At 41.1% G+C, this 23,557-nt stretch overlaps 3 protein-coding genes across 4 annotated transcripts in view; 2 read left to right on the top strand and 1 right to left on the bottom strand.

Annotated features, from left to right (window-relative positions):
- The window catches only part of pitpnc1a (phosphatidylinositol transfer protein cytoplasmic 1a), a 51,453-nt gene extending 36,851 nt beyond the window's left edge, over positions 1 to 14,602 (top strand). The window contains exons 3-9 of the mRNA XM_005734586.2: positions 1,596 to 1,684; positions 3,142 to 3,149; positions 7,084 to 7,155; positions 8,899 to 8,994; positions 11,017 to 11,172; positions 11,768 to 11,831; positions 13,341 to 14,602. Of these exons, the coding sequence (XP_005734643.1) occupies positions 1,596 to 1,684; positions 3,142 to 3,149; positions 7,084 to 7,155; positions 8,899 to 8,994; positions 11,017 to 11,172; positions 11,768 to 11,831; positions 13,341 to 13,651 (796 nt within the window). The 3' untranslated portion in view covers positions 13,652 to 14,602. The remainder of the gene's footprint in view (positions 1 to 1,595; positions 1,685 to 3,141; positions 3,150 to 7,083; positions 7,156 to 8,898; positions 8,995 to 11,016; positions 11,173 to 11,767; positions 11,832 to 13,340) is intronic.
- A 1,685-nt stretch (positions 14,603 to 16,287) lies between these two features.
- Positions 16,288 to 22,074, bottom strand: slc25a19 (solute carrier family 25 member 19). Of its 2 annotated transcripts, none has more exons than XM_005734584.1 (7): positions 21,626 to 22,074; positions 19,660 to 19,820; positions 19,218 to 19,373; positions 18,948 to 19,118; positions 16,966 to 17,146; positions 16,755 to 16,885; positions 16,288 to 16,666 (listed from the first exon to the last, which is right to left on the bottom strand). In XM_005734584.1, exons 2-7 carry the CDS (start codon positions 19,789 to 19,791, stop codon positions 16,451 to 16,453), a joined length of 987 nt encoding a protein of 328 aa, XP_005734641.1. In that variant the 5' UTR covers positions 19,792 to 19,820; positions 21,626 to 22,074; the 3' UTR covers positions 16,288 to 16,450. The 2 variants fall into 2 exon arrangements, with proteins under 2 accessions (XP_005734641.1, XP_005734640.1); XM_005734583.2 differs by lacking the exon at positions 21,626 to 22,074 and adding an exon at positions 21,093 to 21,283.
- The window catches only part of mif4gdb (MIF4G domain containing b), a 5,943-nt gene continuing 3,837 nt past the window's right edge, over positions 21,452 to 23,557 (top strand). Inside the window, exons 1-5 of the mRNA XM_005734585.1 lie at positions 21,452 to 21,544; positions 22,113 to 22,231; positions 22,315 to 22,424; positions 22,522 to 22,677; positions 23,205 to 23,297. Coding sequence (XP_005734642.1) covers positions 22,153 to 22,231; positions 22,315 to 22,424; positions 22,522 to 22,677; positions 23,205 to 23,297 — 438 coding nt within the window. The 5' untranslated portion in view covers positions 21,452 to 21,544; positions 22,113 to 22,152. The remainder of the gene's footprint in view (positions 21,545 to 22,112; positions 22,232 to 22,314; positions 22,425 to 22,521; positions 22,678 to 23,204; positions 23,298 to 23,557) is intronic.

Genomic DNA, 23,557 nt, shown 5'->3' with positions numbered 1-23,557 from the left:
TGTGTGTGTGTGTGTGTGTGCACAGAGAGATGAGGTCAGTGTAAATGATGGATAATTTGAGCAGTCGCTGTCGGACACCGAGCGGAGCCTGCATCCCTCCACCCACAAACCACCTGTTAGTATGTTATAGCTGCATTCTGTGCGTGTGTGTGTGTGTGTGTGTCTGTGTGTATGTGTGTATGTGTATGTGTGGCTTGCAAATAAGGCAGTGTGAGGACATGTGGCTAGTCTGCTGTGTCTGGACATTCCCTTGGCTGTTTGACAGGTTATTAGAAGGGGACTGAAGGAAACTGTCTGCCTCATGTTCCCATAGTTTATACAGAGTCTTAAGCCATTTGCAGATACACACTGCAGCCCTGAGCATTGATTGGACTTATCTAATAGAGGTGCACGTGAGAACTCAAATGTCCAGCACAGTCACACGGGACATTAGTCAGTTGCTTTAACCTGCCTGCACCTTTTGTAAAATGTATGCATAATGTTGCATTCTGCAAACACTAATAATTTAGTGCTCTGCCTGCCTGCAGGTGAGTGGGCGTCATGTGTCCTGCCTCCTGCTGTCTCTATCTAGGCAGCTCCCTCTCCTAAAACAGAGTATCTCCAGTAGCAGAGCGTTTCCTGCTGCATGCCCAGTGTGAAAAAGGACAACTTTTAAAATATCCTGATCTTATTCTTCTGAAATGATCCAAAGTTCTTGTGTAAAATGGCTTTAGTGACAAACCAGCTCAATTTCCATATTCACTTACATCTAGCAGACATAGAAAAAGAAAAAGAGAAGAAGTTGGAGATGTGAGAGTTAAATAATCAGTGGTTAAGAGAGAATTTTTCTGAAAGGTACAACTTAATGATGACTTTGAGTCCAATTATGCTGCTATTTGCTGCGCTTTGATTGTCTGCTTTTCAGGGAGCAGAAATCTGGACTAAATGTGATTTGGGCTGTAGTGAATTTTGTCTGATGGCACTCAGTAATGACTGTCTGCAACCCTTCTTTTCTCTCGGCGTCTATTGGCAATCAGGACTTACTGTTCCAAATGTCAAAGTCTCAAAAGTCAATCTTCTCCATTCGCTGGTATTCACTGGTAAATTTGTGTATTTCTCAGATTTCTGACATGGCAATTTCCTTCCAGCTCACCAAAGCCCTGATGTTCCCTTTCCGCAGCAATCTTTTTTTCTTCTTCTTCTTCTTCTTTTTTTTTTTTTGATTAGACATCCAATGAGGTGCTCAACTACTTAGCTGTCAGCATTTAGAATCCATTTGTGCTGAGTAATAGCCCTCCCCCTGTATTTCCTCTATTTGCCTTCCATGCCCTTTTCTATATCTATCACAATGAACACTGGTGAAACTCCCCTGCAGGGTACAGGGTGTAATCAACTTCCCCAAGGGACTATCATGGGTGCCCTGTATAGCCTCCATTATGACTCCACACAGCTGGATGCTTCTTGTTGCCTGTTCCAGATAATAGCCTAAAGAAGAAGAGTGGAGAAACTTTAAGAGGAAACTACCAAGGCTGTACACAAACTATTTGTTTAAGCTGTTCTCTTTCTTCTTCTTCTTCTTCACTTTACTAACCTATCCACTCGTCTATCTTTGACAGCAAGCTCCCCAGTTGGGCCAGAGCAGTGGTCCCCAAGATCTTCTATGTCACAGAGAAGGCTTGGAACTATTACCCATACACTATCACAGGTAATGCTTTAATTATACGCCTTAGTGTGCTCTAAAAGAATTTAGAAGAATTGGTGCAATGATATAGGATCACAACTCTGTCCAGAGCAAATAGATTTAGAATCAGAGTCAGAATCAGAAAGGGGTTTATTGCCAAATGTTGAGCAGGTTTACAACATTAGGAAATTGCTGCGGTGCTTTAGAATTTAGAATGAACACTGCCGTAAAGGTGGTAATCTGCCTGTTTTTGTTCTCAATAATTAGCATCACTGTTGTGTGGATGATAAAAATCACACTTTAATTCCACCACAACATTAGAGCTAGGCTGATATGTTGGCTGATATTTGCTAAAACCAATATCAGTATTGTTATTTGTAGGGCTGATAAATGAAAAATTGAAAAGTAAAGAAGACGTGGGAGAAATACCGTTCAACCGTGTTGTGAGTGATGACATTAGATAGTTTGCACACCAGAGGGCACTCTGCAACGTTCCTGTTGGCCTGTTCGAAATGGCACCAACACAACGTCCAGCTGAGCTGAGTAAAGTGTCAGGGCCATTTTACACCTGCTATGCAGAGCTTTGCAAATGAGAAAGTTGACAACAGATTGGCTAGTTGCCATTTTTGCAGGTCAAGCACATCTTGATTTTTGTAACCTGCTGCCTTGTGCCGCCGTAGCTGCGTCAAAGACACGAGTGTACAACTGTGTCGTTTTTCTTTACCGCTTTGATCACATCAAAACAAGATTCATTTTAAACTTGGTTGTCATGTTTCTTAGTATGTAAACATATAATACCTACATATAGAATGAAATGATGGGTTAATCTGTTTGTTTCATTAGGAAAATAATTATTTCATTGTCAAGTGTTGTTTTTCACCATCTGGTAATTTCTACAACATCGTTCCGTTTTTACATTTCCACAATAAATTTGGCACCAACAAGGTGTCGCTATTTATCTGTCAGATTGTTTTTCTTTGATTTATTTAAAAATATTAGCTGCAATGTGCTTTCTATCAAATGTGTAAATTAAAGCGATAGCATTAAGGTTTTCAGAAAGCTTATAGCAGAGCTAGAACAGCTCTAAATGTCACAAAAATACCGATAGATGGCAACCAGTAAACATCATATAGCATTTGGGATTTTTGTATGTACAGTGTGTTTATATGACAGACTAAATATGCGCTCAGCAGGACCGTGCATGTCAAAAACAATCAGTGTCACACAGATTTTTAAAAATGGGGCAATATCATAGTGAAATGGGCTCCTCTCATGTGCTTTTACTGGAAATGAAGTGCTACTGAGCTGAGGCTTAATGGTTCTTTTTTTTCATTGTGAGCTGAAGTATTTTTTTCTTCTCTCCTCTCGTCTTATCTCTCTCATTCTCTTTCATGCCTTTGTCCCCCCACCCACCTCCCCACCCCCCTCAAACTCCCATTCCCATCCATTATACTGATGGCCTCTGCTGATGATATGGTCAGAGTACACGGTGAGTAGTTTTGGTGTACCTGCACGCAGACACACACACTCATACACACACAAAACCACTTTGATCGACCAGCTGCCTGGAAGATCTCGTGTTGTAGAGTTTAAGGGTGAGTGTTAGAAGAGGAGCGGGTTATGTTTGTTGAGCACATCTCTGACAACACCCAACACTATCAGTATCAAGGACATCAGTGCATGCTGAGCAGCATGTACTGCTAGAAGACAGTTGTAATACTTTACTTTATTGTGATATTTGATATTTACTGGTTGTAACAATCATCAGGGCATTTACAGCATGAAGCAATGTCCATATTAACCCAAGTCCTGCCTGTGAGTTCTCAAAATACATGGGCGCAAATATTCACTTTAATATTAGAAAATATCAGAAATGTGGGTGCTGAGCTGGAACTGTCTCAGCTTTACTTCCTGGAACAAGAGAAACAGAGAACACGTCTCCACTGCTCTAGAGTCCAGTGGCGATGGGCTTTACGCCACAGCATCCGTCGCTTTGCAGTGCACTTGGTGATGTAAAGCTTGGATGCTGCTGCTCATCCATGGAAACCCATTCCATAAAGCGCTCTGTGCGCTGTTCTTTAGCTAATCAAAAAGCTACATGAAGTTTGTAGGTCTGTCGTGATTGACTCTGCAGAAAGTTGGCGACCTCTGTGTACTGCGTGCCTCAGCAGCCGCTGACCCTGTTCTGTGATTTCACATGGGCTACTACTTTGAGGCTAATTTGCTGTTGCTACCTAATCACTTTCACTGTCTTATAATACCACTAACAGTTGACTGTGGAATATTTAGTAGTGAGAAAATTTCATGACCGGGCTTATTGTACAGGTGGCATCCTATCACTGTACCATGCTGGAACTCACAGAGAGCGACCCATTCTTTCACAAATGTTTGTAGAGGCAGTCTGCATGCCTAGGTGTTTAATTTTATGCAACTGTGCTGATGAAAGGGATTGAATTTAATAATTTGGATGGGTGAGTAAATACTTTTGGACTACTTTATAGCGTACAACGAAAACAAAGTGAAATGAATCCAACTTAAGCTTGGAACAGGACAGACACTGAGACACAGACTGAGGGGGAGACAGCATTATTTGTAAAAGGTGATTATGCACTAATGTTAATCAGGGGGATAGGGCACAGACAGGTGAAACTAATCAAGGATAATGAGACAGGAGGAAGTAAAATTAGAAACAAGCCAGAAGGAGAAAAGATTACCAAAATAAAAACGTGTAGTGACTAACTTTGCACAACACCATAATGCACTTAAACTCAACATGAAGAGTCTGCTATGAAATCAAAATAGGAACAAAGAGCCAAAGCTGAAGCTAAAAAGGAACATGAAAATCAAATATGACAACAAACATTAAACTTAAGAACCAAAAAACCTCAGATTTAAAGACCCAGGACCCAGAACAAGTGGCACTACACCATACAGCTCAGTTCAATTTGAAGCATTATGTTTGTTTAAGTAGTTTAACCTCTTCAGTCACACAAATCTAGTTTTTAGTTATCATGACTGCCATGAATAACATGTTGTGATTGCAGGTATATACGAATATAAGAATATATGCAAGAATAAAAGAGAAAGGGAAATGTGCCCATCTTATCATTCTGTCCTTTTTTTCATCAGATTGTGCTCACAGCAAGTGAAGTCTTTAACAAAACCACCATGCATATCTGAAACAAATGTAATTTCACGTCCGATCCCCAGTGTGATCTGATACCTCGATTAAATCCAAACAAAGTTTATTCTCTTTTATTATTACCATCTGTTTTTTTCACCTCTCTTTCTCTTTTTGACGTTGGGGATTTTTTTGCTGCGGATAATTTCGGAAAATGAGAATAACACAAAAACATCACGGTTAATTTACACCCGAGTAATGGGATAAAAATGGAAATTAAGATTATGAATATCGTCTCAACTGTCGCTTTAAAAGTGAACCTGCGAGACAGCAATAGTCATCATTCGCTGCTGGCAGCTGATGGCACAAAGCAGGGAAGGGTAACACAGAAGTCGAGGCATCCCTGTGGAAGGAGTGTAATCCCTCCAGCGTGCAGAGATCTGTTCTGAAGTTAGCTTCCAGTTAGGTAGACGTGGAATATCTCCACAGGGAGAAGCTCAGGACAAATCCTGAAAAAAAAATCATCCAAGTTGCTTTTGGATAAATTAGCTCCTCAGTCTGTCCCTAAGATTGAGCCCAGACACGCATATCTGAATTGATTTGTTTTATTCAATACTTCCAAGCACATGAGAGTATCAAACATACTTGTTAGAGTTTCAGATTCGCGTCCAGATCCCTGCTTCAACAACAGCCGCACCCCTGCTGCTCCAGCCTGTTTGTCAATATGAGCTAATCAGGGGAACTTTTCATTAAAGACATTAACAGAAACCCCACAGCTCTCAGCTGTTTGAATGTTTAATTGACTGTTGCCAACAAAAAGCACTAATGATTTGCACCGGGACATTAAGAAGACATGCCCTAAGACATGCCCGCCCAGACACACACATGCACATATGCACGCACACACACGTTTTCTCTGTGTGCGAAGCAGCAGGAATGCATCAGTGAACCACATATAAAATCAGCAGCAGGCCGTTTCTTTAGCCTCGCTGAGATTATGCAACTGCCTCTGCAGCATCTGGATGTTTCAGGGAGGTCACGCCAGCTCATGTGAAACTGTGAAACTTTTCTTGAGTTAACAGCCTTAAGAATATGAGCGTTGTGGCAGCAGCTACTGTGATTTTTGGATGCATGTCACATCCTTACCTCTTACTCTGACTGCAGAGTACATCACATTACTCCTACAGGAGCTCCTCTCCCATGTGGAAACTCATACCACGAAGCCAGCAGTGCACAGTTTTGGTGCTGATGTTAATGCGACAGGAGGTTCGGAGCTCTGCAGTCATTCGTGTCTGAGTTGCCATGGTTTTTGTATCACTTACAGCTGATTGCGATCTAAGATGGAAGACATTTCACCAGCTGACTTGTTGCAGTGGTGGCATCTTATTACAGGACCACACTTGTAACAACAAGGCAGACTGCACGGAGCAAAAAACTGCTCACTGTGATGGTCTCGGACATTTATTTCTGGCACCAAATTAGGTTTTAAAGAAATATCTTCATTGTTCATCTGTAAATGACAAACACCTTTTTAATATTGACCAGTTTGACTTGAAACAGCAGGTCAGTTGTTACTGATGTAGGTTCAAATTAGTCTTGTTAACCTACTAATCGATGTTAGAGCTGCTTTACGTGTGTAGACATTTATCCTCTGTCACCATCATCAGTATCAGAAACACAGAGACAGTTTTCTTGTTTCTCTTTAAGACTCACAAGGCCACTGAATTGTGCTGAGTAATTACAATAAGGCCTCTCGCTCCACATCACTGTGAATATACCATGTGTAGCATCACTTATTGATGGCATGCATAAACACAAACACTGGCTTTTGCATTTCATGTATCCAGTATTCATCCTTCTACACTGTATAATGATTGTGTTGAGCTTTAATTTGGTTAAAGACAGTAAAAATGGACGAAAACACTAAAGTGTGATGTGGTTTTAAATCTCCGGAGTGAGAGAATAACCATTACTGCTTTGGTTTTGTGTAATAAAACCCAAGATATAAGCCCCTGTCAGACACACGGTCCTCTCCATTAATCTGATCTGGCATCTGAGCGTGTCGGCTTCTTGTGCTTTCAGCACAGCAGCTAAAATGCAGCGAAGCTAAAGAGTAAGCTACTGTAAGACTACATGCACACATATTGACCTAAACAACAGGATGTTGTCACTTTAGCAGACCGATGAAGCTTAAAATGTTAAAAATCTCTGAAAAAGGGGCTGGAACAAACGACGTTAAGCAATGCAGTTATTAACAGAGAAACTCACACGTTGTTTATTTCTCACTTTTCCCTCCCTTCAGTGCTCCTTCCTGCCCAAGTTTTCCATCCATATTGAGACCAAATATGAGGATAACAAAGGGAACAATGATAATGTGAGTAAAGCTCCGAGTGCCGTGCCGTTGGAAGTGAATCGTAGGAACAAAGCTGCATCTGAAAGAAAGAGGATAGAATTTAGGTTCTCTCTTTTCATGTACCTTTGCCCTTTTGTGCTCTTTGCTGTCTGCTTTGTTGCCTCATCTTGTTGCTTCTTGTCTTTTCCCCAAAATCAAAAATAATGAATTCTCTTTGTCAGAGGGTTATTGCATCATTGTGTGCCAAGGACATCAGGAGGATTATCAGTCATTCTGCTGTTCTGATTTCTTCAGGCAGTGATTGCGACTGTTAACATGAATGTTTTTGTCTTCGTTCATTTGTATCTTGGACAATCACAATCTTTTTCAATCTGTCATTATGATAATTTCTCATAGATACTTTGCCAGACACATCTGAACAATAGGTGGACAGTCTGAATCTCTATAACGAGCAAAGTTTTTGGTTAACAGCTCTTTGGGAATCACTTTGTTGGTGCAAAGATACAATTTTATGCCTGTCAAACCTCAGTTTCTTTGGCATTTTTCATACAATTAATTCACAGAAAAATGTGTTTTTCAAGACAGACTAGTAAGAAAGTCCCTAAAGACAAAATTTAAAATTGGTTCTTTGTGTAGAAACAACAATGGTTCAAATGATCCACTGAAAATGGTCACGTAGACGGACTAGACTGAAAGCAAGTGAAAAAGCAGCCTGTTGTCTTAAGACCAACATTAAAAAACCTTCAGACAATCTGCAGAACTAATGTTTAAGACCACTTTTAAAAATTACAAGAAAGTCTGGCTCCTTTAAAGTAAAATATGAAGAAATAAGAGCTGGTTAAAACCTTTTGCACAGAACTATAGCTATAAAATAGATTGACTGTAATTGTCTTTTATTAAATCAACCTGACAAGGTCCTGCTGGTTGTGTTGAGTATTTCAAACCAGGTAAAAGCACTTCAATTGATCTCCACCTCACCTTCAGAGCAACACTTGGTATTGGCAGTGGAGGCAAGTCTGACTGTTGCACAATATTACTCGAATACACAATGTAGTAGAAGGAAAAGGCTGCGGCCCCACCTAGTGGTGGATTATGAGAGTTGCAGGAACATCACGATGGTTTCACAGATGGTCAAAATCTCACATTTGAAACTGATTGTAACAAATGTGGGTGCAGGCAAACTCAATAGAAGGGTCTTTCCGCTCTCATGTTAACACCCCACTGGTCCCACCATTTGTGCAGTCACCGCTATTCTCTCTTTATTCCAGCCTCCCTCATTTCTTGTAATAACCTTGGCAGTTGACTCCCTGCCCTTTGCTCCTGGCCCTATACCCATGGAAAAGATTCAAAGAATGCAGGAAGTTTAATTAATGTCCATGACTCAAGAGCGCTTTCACTGCTCTGAAAGGAGCGGATAACTAGTCAACATTGCTTTGCTGCGTCCCGTGAGTCACACAGGAGGAAATCATTGACCACTTGGTGTGACTCACATTCCTACTCACAGTTTGTTTGGCCTATTGTTTGAGGGTAAAGCTAGAAGGACGGGACGTGCTCAGGAAATTATCTTTTTGTCAAACGTAAACCCTTTCAACCACTGCTTTCCTGTACAGCAATATGATGTGTGACTAAAATGACTCCCAGCATTTATGTGATGCGTGAAGCTGCCTTTATAAATCCACCAAGTGACGGCACTTCATCCCACAGCATTTGTCAACGCCACTGATTGAGCTGTCCTCACATACTGAACTGTTCCCTGTTCCTCAGATCTTTGGCAGTGAGCCCAGAGAAGAGGAGATGGATGTGTGTTTGTTGGACATCGCTTACGATGAGATCCCCGAGCGCCACTACAAGGAGTCGGAGGTGAGGAGAGCGACGTCACTGACCTCAGGATGAGGAGTGAATGAATACTTGCAGCCACGGCACAGATACTGCGGAAGGAAGTGGAAAGAAGGGTGAATAGGAGGGAGGAGGAGAGAAGTTAACAACTGAGATGTGAGGAGAAGGGAACAGAATAGGGTGTTATCTTTTCTCCACCAGCACCAGCTCGTGTTTGACCACCAGCTGGCCATCTGCCTCCTCTGGGCGATGGAAGGAAGGGAAACGCATGTTTATGTGTGGGGGAGGTGATGGGCATTAGCTGTGGAGATTTGACATTTGTATGCGCGTGCGTTCGCTCATCTATCAGGACGTGATGGTCATAAAAAGCTGAGCTATTAATAACCAAGAGGGGTCATGACAGCGCTGCAGTTTTGTTATTGACACCCTCACTTTCACACACGCACCTCCCACCGATCTCTGTCATCCTCTGCTTTTAACCACTGAGAGCTAAGAATAGCACAGACATGCTGTCCAGAGCTAAACACAGAAGTCAGATGTCTAATGTAAATATTATTTTAAAAACAGATGAACTGTGTCAAATGTCGGGGGTTAAAAACAAAGGAGAAAAAAGTCAAAGGTCTGACAGCAGGTGCTCATGATGCAAACGCATGCAACCAGCGTCCACAAGACAAGGAAGAATTTCCAGTGCTGAAGATAAAAAGACGTTATTGTAGTGTCTAAACGTATTTTAACTAAATAAAACCAGCATGCATCACACTGAGAAATCAATTAATACAAAAAAAATGAAGGATCTTTAAAACCACGTTTGGCTCAATACGGCTCAACACATGCATGAGTGTCAGATGCTTGATTTTAATGGAATTTGATGTAATTTTAATCAACAAAAAGCCTCTCTGCCCCACTGATATTAGTTCAAGCCATAGCTCGTATAGAAAAGATGGATGTCACCTATTTTGTGTTTGTGTTCTGCTGTTATTAAAGCCTGGAGATGCTGTTCACAGTCACAACTTAGTCACGTCTGTGTTATAATCTATTTTACTCCAAATATGAACATAATTTAGAAAATAAACCTCATGATGTATGAAAGAAGGTATTAAAATAACATTTGAGACCATAAAGTGACAAATGCTTTTGAGTTTTTTGCCGTTTGTATGATCATGGCACAGTCTGGCCGTGGGTGAGTTTGCTGCATCGTCCACTCCTGGCAAGACTGTGGCAATGCTCCAGACCTGCAAACTACCAAAACCTTCTGTTTTTATAGAGATCCTCACACTTGCTGGTGATTTGACTGGATGCAGCATATATGATGCAGTATATAGAACCAAACTACTTGCAGCCAGAGGATTTGCTCCCTGCTGGTCACCAGAAAGAAATCATATTTAAAGCACTTTGACTTTGGCTTCACTTTTTAGACCTTCTTGAAATACAATCTACAGTTAATCAAACTTGTTCAGCAAAACCAGGAGGAAAAGTAAGTGAAGTAAAACATCTTTTGGAGAGATATTTGCTTATTAAAAAATGCGCTTAAAAGCGATTAATCTGTCATTAGCATTTCTCATCTTTCCGTCTCTCAATACACTTGATGAAACATTTTATACGGAGCAGAATATAACAGACGTCTTCCACCTCCTCTACAAGTACTTTCCCAGCAGGGATAGAGACACTCTGTCACACTCAGATGCATGACTCTAAGACAAATGAGCATCACAGCATAATTAGTCCACTGGGAGCAGTGATTAATGCGTGTAAAGTTTCTGAGACTCCCACTGTGCTTCTTAGCTATACCCTGCATTAGCCTCGTAAATAAAAGCAGATGATCCTGTCCTGTGGGCAGAGAGGAGGAAATTGATGTGTGTGAGAGAGATTAGATGGCAGGAAGTATAGTTTTAATTTGAAGTATTGGTTTGAAAACAGTTCAACAAATTTTCCTTATGGTCTTATGTAAATTTTACGAGGATTATCGACATAAGATTGTTTGTGTTTATTTAACTCCTGGGGAAAATTGAGTTGTTTTTCTGAACCTGGTTTCTTGTGGCCTTGCAGGACCTTCGGTATTTTAAGTCAAAGAAGACGAACCGAGGGCTTCTGCAGGAAGGATGGCTCGACACCCAGGACCCCATCATGTGCTCCTACAAACTGGTCACTGTCAAATTTGAAGTCTGGGGCCTGCAAACTCGTGTGGAGCAGTTTGTACACAAGGTCAGGACAAACCATTTTTGGGGGCAAGAGACACGTTGTAGATGAGTTTCAGCCTGCTTATATCATCGTCTGAGCCAGAGGCGTCCTATCTTTTGCTCTGAAAACATGTGATACACGGCCGTGAGCTAGATCAGCAGTTCTATTATCACCTTCAACAATATCTGCCCTGTTCGCATCCCACAGCTTGCCTTGCAGCACCACCTCCCTTTTTCTTGGCTGCAGAATTTAAACTTTGTATCTCTCATTTCCCAAATCCATTTTGCTACAGCATCTGTCCCTCGGGTCAGCTGTCCCTGCACTATCCTTGCCCAAGGCACCCACACACACACACACACATTGAAGGCAGGTTCATTACTCACAGGCTAACACCAGGAGTGTCCCACATAAATCATAATCCTCTAGGGGTGAACAGAAAATGTTTGAAGTGAGAAATGAAGTGAAACTCTCTGTATCCTTTAGAGCGAATGCCGTCTGATTTGCAGTTTCTCTCCTTGAACTTCCTCCCTGCCTCTGTCCCTGCCTGAATTCATTTTCCTGTGAGCTTGCCTCCTTTGCTTCCCTTTTCTCTCTTTTTATTTTTTGTAATCTTCCTCAGGTGATCCGAGATGTGCTGCTTTTAGGACACAGGCAGGCCTTTGCCTGGGTGGATGAGTGGATTGGTAAGTGCGCAGAAGATGACAGTCTTTAGAAAACCTGGGTTAGTTTCATGTGCAGGCATTGACTCATCTCACGATTGCACCCACTTCACATACATTTTTCCATTTTAAGATGGAGATCATAGACTGTATGCAAAGGATGGACATAGCTAGCATGACATTATCAATTTGTTTATTAATTTCATCAACTTTTAGCTTTGTGACCATCTCCATCTGGTGTTTTTGGAGTTGGAAGTATTTGGATATATTTGTCATATTTGGACATGAGCATAGTGTGCTAAGTTATCAACTAAATGTTAGCAAGCTCTTTTTAGCAGGGTGTATGCATGCAGTGTATGGGTACCATGCACAGGAACAGATACCTGTTAATAATTCTAAATAGGGTAAATGCTAGAACCTCCACCAACAAAAACAGAGAAAAGACTCCCTGAATGGCCTGTTAGGACAATTAACCACGAATGATAACATATAAAATGTTCCACACTAGATGGGTGACTCCAGTTAGCTGTAGTGTCACCTCTGCTAATTGGTTTTGCCACATCCCACCTCCTCCTACAGAAGTGTGGCCGGTTTGTGTATTTTTGAAACTGTCTTAGAAACTTTGATTTTTCATCTTGTTGATGTCAGAGGTTAGAAGAGAATGCCCAGACTGCTTTTATAGGAAGAGAACATTAACTCAAATTCTCATTATAATCAAGGTATGAAGAACAACATCTCTGATTGTGCAACATGTCAAACTGTAGAGCAGATGGACAACAGCAAAAGACCGCAGGTGTGACTACTGTCAGCTAAGAACGGGAAACTGAGAGTACAGTTTTCTCCTGACACGTATTTCCCTTGAAGCAGTTCGTTGTAAGACCTTGAGAAACCTGTGTGCAATATTTCCACATTTGCAGCCTCACCACATTAAATAAATCTGCAAAGTCCCATTTCCAAAAAGCTCGAGATGCTGTGGACATTGAAAATACAAAGAAGTTGTAAATCTTAAAGTCATATTTTATTCACTGTAGAACACAGAAACCATATCGAATGTACCAAAGTAAGAAAAACATTAGCTCATTTTGAATTTGATGGCAGCTACACGTCTCAAAACAGTTGGGACACGGCCCTGTTTACTGCTGTGTAGCATCCTCTCTTTTTTAACCATGAACATCTGGGAACTTAAGGATATGAGCTGCTTGATTTTCTAGCTTTTTAACAGTCCTGGGTCTTCTTAGCTCCATTTCATATTTCATGATGGCCTGAACCGCAGGCAGGCCAGTTCAGCACCCCACTTCTACTACTACTAAGCTCTGTTCTGAAACACATCTGTTTAAATACTTGATGTGTTTTCTATGTTTTATTGTTAATAAATTATGTTTATTAGAATTGCACATCTCTGTGCTTATATCACATAAAAACTGCATTAAAATCTAATAAAAACAATTCTAAAGATTCCTTGTCTCTCTTATATGGGGACATGGATAGCTCAGTAGGTATTATTAATATTATGTCACTGCTCCAACCCAACAGACATGACCATGGATGAAGTAAGAGAGTACGAGCGTGCCACGCAGGAAGCCACCAACCTGAAGATTGGCACTTTCCCCCCTACCATTTCCATCTCAGAGAACCCCCTGCCATCTAGCACCCGCAGCGGACCCAACAGCGCCCCGTCCACTCCCCTCTCCACCGAAGCCCCTGATTTCCTGTCAGTGCCCAAAGAGCGACCCCGGAAGAAGTCTGCTCCAGAGACTTTGACCCTACCTGATCCAGGCCGCAGGGATTCACTCTTCAAGCTTCCAAGCTTTTTCTCCTGGAACTCCAGTCCGCAACCAGAATGAGAGCGGGGCTAAGCCGCTGTTAAACACCCCTGACCTGCGTATTAGTGGAGGATGCCTACCCAGCACATCCTGCAATGTTCCCTCAGCCATCTGAAGAAGAAGTGACTGTCCTGGTGATCCCAGCCCCTCAGCCGACTCGCCGGCGTTCCAGCAAAGCCAACAGCTCTCAGACTGCCTTTACAGGTACAGCTAGGCATCCACAGCAAGGCCCGCCAAGTGTAAAGGTGTAGTAAATCCCAGTGAGAGTCCAACAAAAGCACCTGCAGGCTCCTCATCCTTCACTTCTCCTTAGAAAACAGCCAGTCTGCACCTTTCATTAATCAGTATGGAGTCCAATTAGCCTGACTGAGTGTAGCATACATTCCTGAAATCGTTTTATCCCACAGTGTCACCTTGTTTTCATCCAAGCTCAGGGTGTGTTGGTGAAAAGATATCGAGAGACTCAGTGCACATAAACTTAACATTTGTTTTCTGCTTTATCTTTAAACATCTCTGGCTTTGTTCATTTATTTGGTAACTGAATTATGTAGTTGGGACTCTTGTTGGCCACTGTAACAGTCGAGTATTATGGTTTTCACAGTCTGATGTAAGGTGATTGTGTATTCTTGTATATACTGTATGAAAAATATAAATGTGACTCAAAAAGAATATCATGTCAAGTGATGAAGCTGCTTTGACATTTCTGTAATGTGTCTCAGCAGCCATGATGTCTTCATGAAACAGCATGATTCTTGACTACCGAGGCTGCCCTTAAATATTTGTGAACTGAATGTTTTCCTTATCTGAGCCTCATATGTGATGTCGTGTTTTACAGGAGTTTTTACAGACTTGGTCATGTGGTGTTGTTTTGCTGCTGTATTGACTTCATTGTGGTTTTATTGTGTTCATTTACTGTCATACTATTGATGGGTTTTGTATTCAGTAAATGAAAGTAAATACTGCTGCATCCGTTACTGTGTGGAGAGTTTGTTAATGTGATCTATCTGAATGGAAAGACAGGCTTGTGGCTCATTCAAATGCAACTTTGGAAACCAAGTCATGCTATTGTGGAGAATCCACTTAGCCAAAAAAAAACAAAAACGGATCAGACATCAATTGCAAAAACGCTAGTCTTTATATAGGGCTTCAAAAGGGGATGTACAACAAATAAACTGCTCGACATCAGAGCAACATATAATGGCTTCCCGAAACTTTCTTTGCTAGCTAAACCCAGAGTAACTTTTGTCTACCACAAAGGATTCTGGGAAACGCAGTTTTCTAATGAAAATACCTGTTAAATGCTCCCTTTTAGCAGAAAATTTAATCTATAATTAACAGCACTCACTAAACATGTGGCTAACACTTAAATCACTTACAAAATAACCAAAATGCTGTTATCAAACAATAAACTGCAATAAAGTTACAACATATGCTGTATAAATTAGAATGAGAATCAGAATACTTTATTGATCTCAGAGAAAATTTTGTGGCCAGATATGCTCCATGACAGTAAGAACAGTAACTAACAAGTTAAATCAGCAGTATTAAATAAGACAATATATTGCAAAATAGCTCTAATATATAAATATCTCAACATATTACGTGAAATTGTATATAGATGAAGCTGAAACTGAGTTCCCCCTCTCATCATACTGCAGATAATTTATCTGAATTTCAGGAGCAAGGCCACACCCCCCTACATGCCACTTTCTGTTCCGTCTACATGCTCAACTTTTGCTACCTTTTTCAATTCATACACTTCTCATTAGTACAGGCGATCGCCTCTGAGGCCTTTCCCACGACATCTGCCAATATCTGCAAGAAACACTGTCAAACCTAAATGAGGATGTTGTCACAGCTAATGGACTCTTTGGTATTTTCCCTGCAGATATTAAGGAGATGCAACTGCTGTGCAGTGTACTTATGCTTTAGATGGAGGAATTGTAAGAGAGTAAGCAGTATGTGGGCATTTATGCAAACAGAGTATGCATCCAACATGCCCACATTCAGTTATTTTAAATATGTAAACCCTGTTGTGAGCTCTTTGTCCTCACTTATTCATTTTTCATCATTTAGGGGGCATGTGATGACCCATGCACATGTGCCAAACTTCAATATGTAAACGGTTTTTTTAATAAAAGGTGTCAAAAGGCATACGATTCATATGCACACCTCTAGTGAACACTATGTTCATCCTGGTCTACACACCACACATGCAAACACAATTCCTTAATCCAAACTTTATTGAAAAAATTATTACGTTCTTGTTTTTCGGCGGTCCCTTGGCCCCACTTGTTTTACCGTTTTATTTTACCCCACCAACTTACTTGACTTTTCGTTTGGCGTTCCTTCCCTTCCCCGTTCTTCCTTGGTTTTTATTGCATTAATTTTTAGTTGTTTTTTTTTTTTTTTGCCCAAAACCAACACAAAAGCTTAATTTTGTTGTATTCTTTTCTTGCAACTTAATGAAGTCGAACAGTTTGTGTAAAATGACACAAAATGCTCAAAGTGTGCAAAGTTCAGTTTGAATATTCAATGTTAACACTTATCTTTTTAAAGCAAGTATCCACAAACCTTGAAATCCCACATGAAATTCATGTTTTTAAAAAAAAAAAAATCCTGCTGTTTTTTTGCGCCCCCTCCTCTGATGTCATCACAACAAACATAATGTAGTAATTTTTCTGTCGTGATATGTAAACACAACAGAAACAAATGATGATATTGACCCAGTTGACACATTTTTTTCAGTGCAAGAAAATAACAAGGCATAAGTTAGTTTCCAATGTGCGTGATTGTGTGTGTTGCTCCCCTCCACCTTCATCATCTTCTGTTAAAGTCTTTGGCGATGACATTTGTTTCCTGTTTCTCCTTGAAGTTATGCATGGCGTTGACAAAAAATTCATACCAAAAAAAGGTGAAGCCTGTTGACAGCGCAGCTTTTACGAGACTGGGGGACAGGCCTTTGAAGAATCCTCGGAAGCCCTCCTCTTTGGCTATTTGAACCATGCAGTCGAGCAGACCTCTGTAGCTCCGCACCTGCACAGGACAGACAGAAGACAATGCTTCAACATCAAACCCAGAGCGCTTAATCAAATATGATGAAACATGCTGTTGAGGAGCTTACCTGTCCAAAGTGAGCTCTGGCTGCTTCAAAGCCCCCCACCTGCAGTCTCTTCTTGAACAGATCGAATGGGTACGTGATTGTTTTGCTGATCATTCCAGCTCCACTCCCACAGACCAGGCTTTTTAAGTTTCCTTGAACATAAAAAGTGACAGGATTTTAAACTGAACCCTGTGCAGGTGTAAACGCTGCACAATTAAGAGTTTCCACTCACCTCCTGAGTTCCCAGCTTCGGGTTGTGGAGCCAACAACTTTTTAAAGATATTGTAGAAGAAGAACTGCAGGCCAGCGTAAGGAAACACAGCCATGAGTGTTGGTGACAGGCCGCGGTAAAATGTTAGAGTTCCTTCTGATCGCCACATTGTAGACACAGCATGTCGCAGGTTCCTGTACACCTGGAAATAGAAAACTGGGTTTCAGCAGTATACAGCAAGCGATTCTGCCTAAGGCAGGAATTCGAGAATATTTAACATGCTTTATGAATATTTCATCGTTGTAAGACTTGAAATGGTCTTCAATGCTGTTGGTAGTGTGGGAAACAAAAACTTGTTTCCAAATCCTCAAATATTTCTACATTCGCCTAATTAAACGTATTTGCATATCTCTGTCCTCAACAGACAAGTGAGAAAAAATTAATACTGGATGCCCGTGATCATTTTGGGTCCTCGGGTGGCATGATTCGGTCATGGAAATCAGTGCATGGGCTCAGGAACACTTCCAGAAATCATTACATGATCCACAAATGTAGGTTAAAGCTCCCTCGTGCAAAGATAAAGTCATATGTAAATGCCACCTTCACGTTCTCTGAACCAAAGCTCATTTAAAATGGACTTTGGCAAAGTGAAAAACCTGTTCTGTGGACAGACTAATCAAAACTTTTTACTTCTTTTGGAAAATATTGATGCTGCATTCTGCAGACTAAAGAGCAGAGGCACCATCTGCATTGTTATCAGAGCTCAGTTCACAAGTCTGCACCTCTGGTATGACGGTGCGTTAGTGTCTCTGGAATTGACACCACTGATGCTGAAAAAATATACACAGGTTGTAGAGCAATATGCGTTTCCACTTAGGCAACGTCTTTTTCAGAGAAGGTCCTGCATACTTCAGCAAGACATATGCTAAACTAAATACTGCATCTATTTGTATGTAAAGGTTTTAGAACAACATGTGCTCTTGTGCTCTGAGGGCCTCTGGATGTCTGGAGCCTGGATCTCCTCCATACCTGCTTCTTGCCCTGGAGGACGGGGCTATGGCCCCCCCAACACCCTCTAGCAGATCATTACATGAAGGAACCTTTTAAATACAAGCGCACTCATGCTCACAGGTGTACACACGGGTGCTCACAGACACAAACTACACCCTTTTTGGCTCCTACCTCAAAGCACACGGTGTGCTGTCGATCCTACGTGCTGCACAATAATATTCAATATTTAGTATTTACTGTTATATTCACATCGATCATTGCAATGATGTTGTTTATTATATTGCTCTCTTTTTCCCCCCTTTCTCAACAGGTGATCCAGAAGATTGATATGTATTTTTTTTTTCCTGTTTGTTTTTGTTTTTTTTCCCCTTTATCACCGTTCCTCTTCCCTGCTGTTTTTCTTTCCCTACCTCTCTTTCTTTCTCCCCTTTCTTTCCCCCAGTCATGTCTGTCCCGTGTGTAACATCTGAAAATAAAATAAAATAAAGAATAAAAACAAAGTTGAATCAAATAGACCAATACGGCAAGGCCGGGATGATCCATTTGGTAAAGTAAATCCGTTGGGCATCTTTCTTCGCCTTTAGACAATAATTCTGATGGCAAAAGAAAAAAGGGACAACATATGCTCCCATCCATACAAAATCCGGCAGCTGGTCTCTTCAGTTCTCAGACAACTACAGCCTGAACAGCCTGTTCCAAAGTGGTAAACAATATGTTATAAGATACGTTTCTGTTATCAAATTTAAAATGATTTAACATTTTTCTTAAAAATTTCTCAGTTTAAACACTTACTATATTTTCTGTACTCTTTAGTGAAACAATGTGACTTTATAAGATGTGCAAGTCATTGCATTCTGTTTTTATTTACATTTTTCACAATGCACCAAGTTTTTTGAAAGTAGGACTGTAAAATAAAAACCTGTATAACGAGCTGATGTATGAAATCCTGTCAAACATTGACAGCGATCAGGATAAGAAATGATTAGTCCCACCTTGGGTTCTCCCTGAGCTGCAAAGCGTGTCCGCAGCGTGTCCAGAGGCTGGCAAACCACTGTGGCAGAGCAGGCTGCCAAGCCGCCACAGACGAAATGAACGCCTGCTGTCTGGCTGTCATACAGCGTTTTCTGATGGACCAACTCTGTCAGAAACTCAAAACTCGCAAACTGCAAATTGGACACAATAAAAGCAACTGTGTTGTTGAGATTGTTTAGAGTATTATAATTGTTCCACTTAGCCTGCAGTTCACAGTTTGCAGGTTGTACCTGGACAGCTCCGTAGCAGATAGAGAGGAGCTGTGCTGGGATGTGGCCCTTCCAGAAAGCAGACAGTCCCTCCTCTAAATGAATGCAGCGTGTTGCCTGAAATATCCCATAGTACTTCCCCTGTGGTGTTTTTGAAGACACGCGCTCTATCTGCAGCTACAGGGGGGAAAATACAGATAAGAACACAACACATGACCTGCATTTATCAGGCTTCAAAAATCTCTTGATTAAAGTTGTTGTTTTTTGGGTTTTGTTTTTTTTTGTTTTTTTTAAACTGAATGCAAATGTTTGCACATGCTTTTAGTACAGTCACCAATTGGAAGGTCACAGCTGCTACTTCACGGTAATCTTCAAAGTGAGCACGAATTCTCACTTCTGGGCTCTCTTCTCTCACCATTTGGACGCAAGTCTCACATGTTCCAAAACAAGTACACATCCTTACCTGAAATCTGATTTTAATGACATCAAAAGGACTGATGAGGGCTCTGGTGACCATCCCAGCAGCTGAACCAGCGAAGGCCGCCTCCTTTGGGGACAGAGGTGCACCCTGGACACCAGGGTCATAGCCCACCATGTCTCTACAGCCTCAGGTTTCTAGAAACTCTAATGAGACAAATGACAAACCCTTTGTTCAGTTTAACACAGTTAAAAACAAACTTTAATTCAAGTTTAAATAGATAAAGATAATCTTAACTGCATCACGTTTGGTGAGATGAGCTTGTTTTGTATGTATAATCTTAAGCACAGGTGTTTCCAAACTGTATTAAAGTGACTATTTTGATATTTATAACAACAGTTACATGCTAGATGTTATAAAACCTCCAGTTTGGTTTTGGGGGATGGACTTTCGAACAATACACAGTAATATATAACTCCTATATACGTTTCATGAAAATGAGAAATGGGTGTTTCCCCATTTAGCACATTTCGTTTACTGAAATGTGCTAACATACATGGGAATGCAGTATATATTCTGTAGATTTTTTATACTGTTCTAACAAGCTTGAAAGTCAATATTTTATATGACCACCTTTATTGTACATCACAGCCTGAAGTCTCTTAGAAAAGCTTTCTTGTAATTTCTTTAAGTAGTCTTCCGGAGAAGTTCCCCATGCATGTTTGGGATCACTGTCATTCTGAAAGCCTCCACCATGTTTTACAGATGGCTTTTCTCCTTGTCTCCCTTCCTTAAGCATGGCTTCTTGACATCGACCCTTACACTGAGACTATTTACAAGGAGACTTCAGTGAAAAGTTGATGGATCACCTGCAGGGCCAGTTGGATCTCTCGCGCCCTGTGTCGGTCTTTACTATTTCTTAAGGACATGGCTTTCATTTGCCACCCACCAGTCCAGTTTCCTCAAATGTTTTAAGGATACACAACAGTGGTTGATAACTTAATTAGTGTGCCATTTTATGCCTGAATGACTCATATGCCAGTGTTCAGTAGTTCAACAAACAAACTGAAAAACAAAATTTTATAAGCCTGGAGAACTATTGCTCACACCACTGAAAAAATGTCAACTATGTCTGGCTCCTCCGAAGTAAAGTATTAAAAAAACGAAACGACGGGTGGCTCAAGACTTTTTCCTAGCAGCTGTTTCCACAACATTACATTTACAGCTTCACCCACGTCATTCGTGTTTTGTTAGGTGTCTGTTAATGGCTGGTTTTCTTCTATGTTCACCATTTATAAAATTATAACACAACCATAAAATGCCATAAAGACCAGAAAAATTAAAAAGAAAAAAACAAGACATGTGGAGGACATATAATAAGACCTTGGAACTAGCTAAACTAAGCTAAGGTAAACTAAGAACAGAGCAGGCATTAACTTGGTTATAATGGTAACAGAAGCAGACAAATATCACCGTACCTTCATAAATACCACATCAGTTCCAACAGTGAACCTCAACTGGTACAGTTCAAAATTAGTAGAACAGGAACAGATTTCTACTTCTTGCTAGCACGCTCCTAATATTACTGCCGGGTCGGAAGAGTCTCTCCAAGACGAAATATCACGTCAAGATAAGTCCCTACCTCACTACACCGTGTCAAATTCAGCAAGTAACTACTTAAAACTCACATCCTCTTTTATTTAGGACATCTATGGCGTAGACAGGCCTCGAAAGTACAAGACTAAGGCCTTCGTTTACGTTAACTTTGGGTTAGGCGAAGACCATAGGGTCTGCGGCGAAGAAAAGAGAGGAGGGACTCATCTTTCTGTTGATACTTCATCTTCGAAAGGTTAGGGTTGCGTCGAGGAAAGGCTGCCTACCAGAGCATACCTCTACCTGAGCGTAGATGTGACACATTGGCATTAAATAGGTATAATTGTCACATAATTATCCTCCATTTTTTGGTCAATTATTTAACTACCGTTTTCTTTCAGTTCGGGAAAATATTTACCCGTTTGTATCTTTCAGCGGGCGGTTATAACGCAAGTGTAGGTTGGGTATTAAACTCCACTCTGATTCGTTAGCGTCAATGCTAGCCGTTAACGTTTGGTTTCCACTACAGCTGTAATGGATGTTAATGTTGTTGAAAACAAAGCTACCGTTAGACGAAGTTTTACGTGTTCTTACACTAAACTAACGTTACCTAGTTGAATATGGAAGTAACATTGGTGTGTCACATCACAAGTTGAAGATAACTTGGCTCATGCTTGGTTGGGTGTTCGGTGAACTTTTTAGTTGACCTGGGTTGTATAATCCCCTCCATCCCTCAGTGAATGAGCCGCGGCCGGGGGCCAGCCAATTTGATGACTGTACAGGATTTTGCATGTATTGTGGTCACCAAAAGTGCCCGGATGTCTCCGACTGTGGCCTTTTGATCTGTCTCTGAAAAGCTTATATTCTGCATGAAAACGCTTGCAGTAACTGTCTGATTTCCACAGGTGACAGCCCTCCCGTGTAATTTGTTTACTTGCATCTGTAATGGAAAACTCTGCTGAAGACTACCGGATCCAGTCATTTGACCTGGACACGCAGAGGTTACTAAAAACAGCCTTGAAAGGTCAACCCTTAACTTCTTCATGTGTGCCATTTTTGGGTGCTGTAAAAAAAAAAAAAGCACTTAAACATATTCTCTCTTTTCAGATCCATCTCTGGTGAACCTGGAGAAAGTATCCAACATCATTGTGGATCAGTCTTTGAAGGACCCCGTGTTCAGCAAAGAGGCTGGGCGTATTTGCTACACTATAGTGCAGGTCAGTAAGTCCCACCTATATATTACATTCAAGCTCCCACTTTTTGTCCACCCTCTCACTGTTATCTGCCTGACACTTTGCTTGACACTTTCTGCAGGCTGAAGCCAAGCAGAGCAATGGAAACGTGTTCAGGAGACACTTGTTGAACCGACTCCAGCAGGAGTTCAAAGAACGCGAGGAGATGAGGGCACGCTCTCTGCAGGAGTGGGTGTGCTATGTCACGTTCATCTGCAACATCTTCGACTACCTCAAAGTAAGAGGCAGAGAGAGTTTTGAGTATTAAAATTTAGGAAAGGGAAACGCAAAGCAGCTTTGTTAAATCACTCTGATTAAAAATGGAACCTTTTCATTGTCCTTATTAAGAGGACATGCTGCTTTTTTTTTTTTGTTTTTTGTCCGTGGTGCCGACCACCTCCTCTAGCTGCATCTTGGGGGTCCTAATATGTTAGCTGTAGCACATTTAAGTGTCCAGGAACAACCACTAAAATTTGAACAGATCCTAATTATGCTGCTTCTAAAATCTAGGTCATGTCTCATTTAGTAAGGTGTTTATTCATTGGCAGTGTAAAGATGAGCCTGAAAGGTGTGGTGCTAACACACTCAGGTTCCATCCATGCTTGGAGCCACTGGCATTTTAAACAGAGTGATCCTTATTGTAAGACTACTCAATCCTGGCTTTTGTGTAAGAGAAATCAGAGTCAAGGACTTAACACAGTTTCCTTTTGTTTTATGTTGATAATACTGAGCTGCTGTAAGGACTCTCCACACTGTGTTTTTTAGGTGAACAACATGCCGATGGTGGCCCTGGTTCATCCTGTGTATGACTGCCTGATGAGGTTGGCCAAACCAGACGCTCTAATGAATGAGGATGAGGTGAGGAAGATATCTGGAGAAAGTGTTTATCAGTCATTTGCATATAAGTGTAAAAGTCCTATAGTGGTTTTCAGGACTGACTGGGGGAGTGGGGTTGTTTTGTATAGTCAGTCGATATACCTCCTGTTCCACTGGGTTGTTTTTGTCTGACTACAAATGCATATACAGTGGGGCAAAAAAGTATTTAGTCAGCCACCGATTGTGCAAGTTCCCCCACCTAAAATGATGACAGAGGTCAGTAATTTGCACCAGAGGTACAC

This window comes from Pundamilia nyererei, unplaced genomic scaffold, assembly GCF_000239375.1.
Source record: "Pundamilia nyererei isolate P.nyererei 1_Seehausen unplaced genomic scaffold, PunNye1.0 scaffold00059, whole genome shotgun sequence".
NCBI classification, from domain to species: domain Eukaryota; kingdom Metazoa; phylum Chordata; class Actinopteri; order Cichliformes; family Cichlidae; genus Pundamilia; species Pundamilia nyererei.
This window is presented reverse-complemented; position numbering and strand designations above follow the sequence as displayed.

Bases quoted from the DNA above. Each gene is read 5' to 3' on its own strand.
- slc25a19 (XM_005734584.1), bottom strand. From the start codon at position 19,791: ATGGTGGGCTATGACCCTGGTGTCCAGGGTGCACCTCTGTCCCCAAAG. The intron at 16,886-16,965 runs GTGAGTGGAAAC...TTTATGTTCAAG, and splicing joins CGAAGCTGGGAACTCAGGAG to GAAACTTAAAAAGCCTGGTC. The intron at 16,667-16,754 runs GTAAGCTCCTCA...TGTCCTGTGCAG, and splicing joins CCAGAGCTCACTTTGGACAG to GTGCGGAGCTACAGAGGTCT.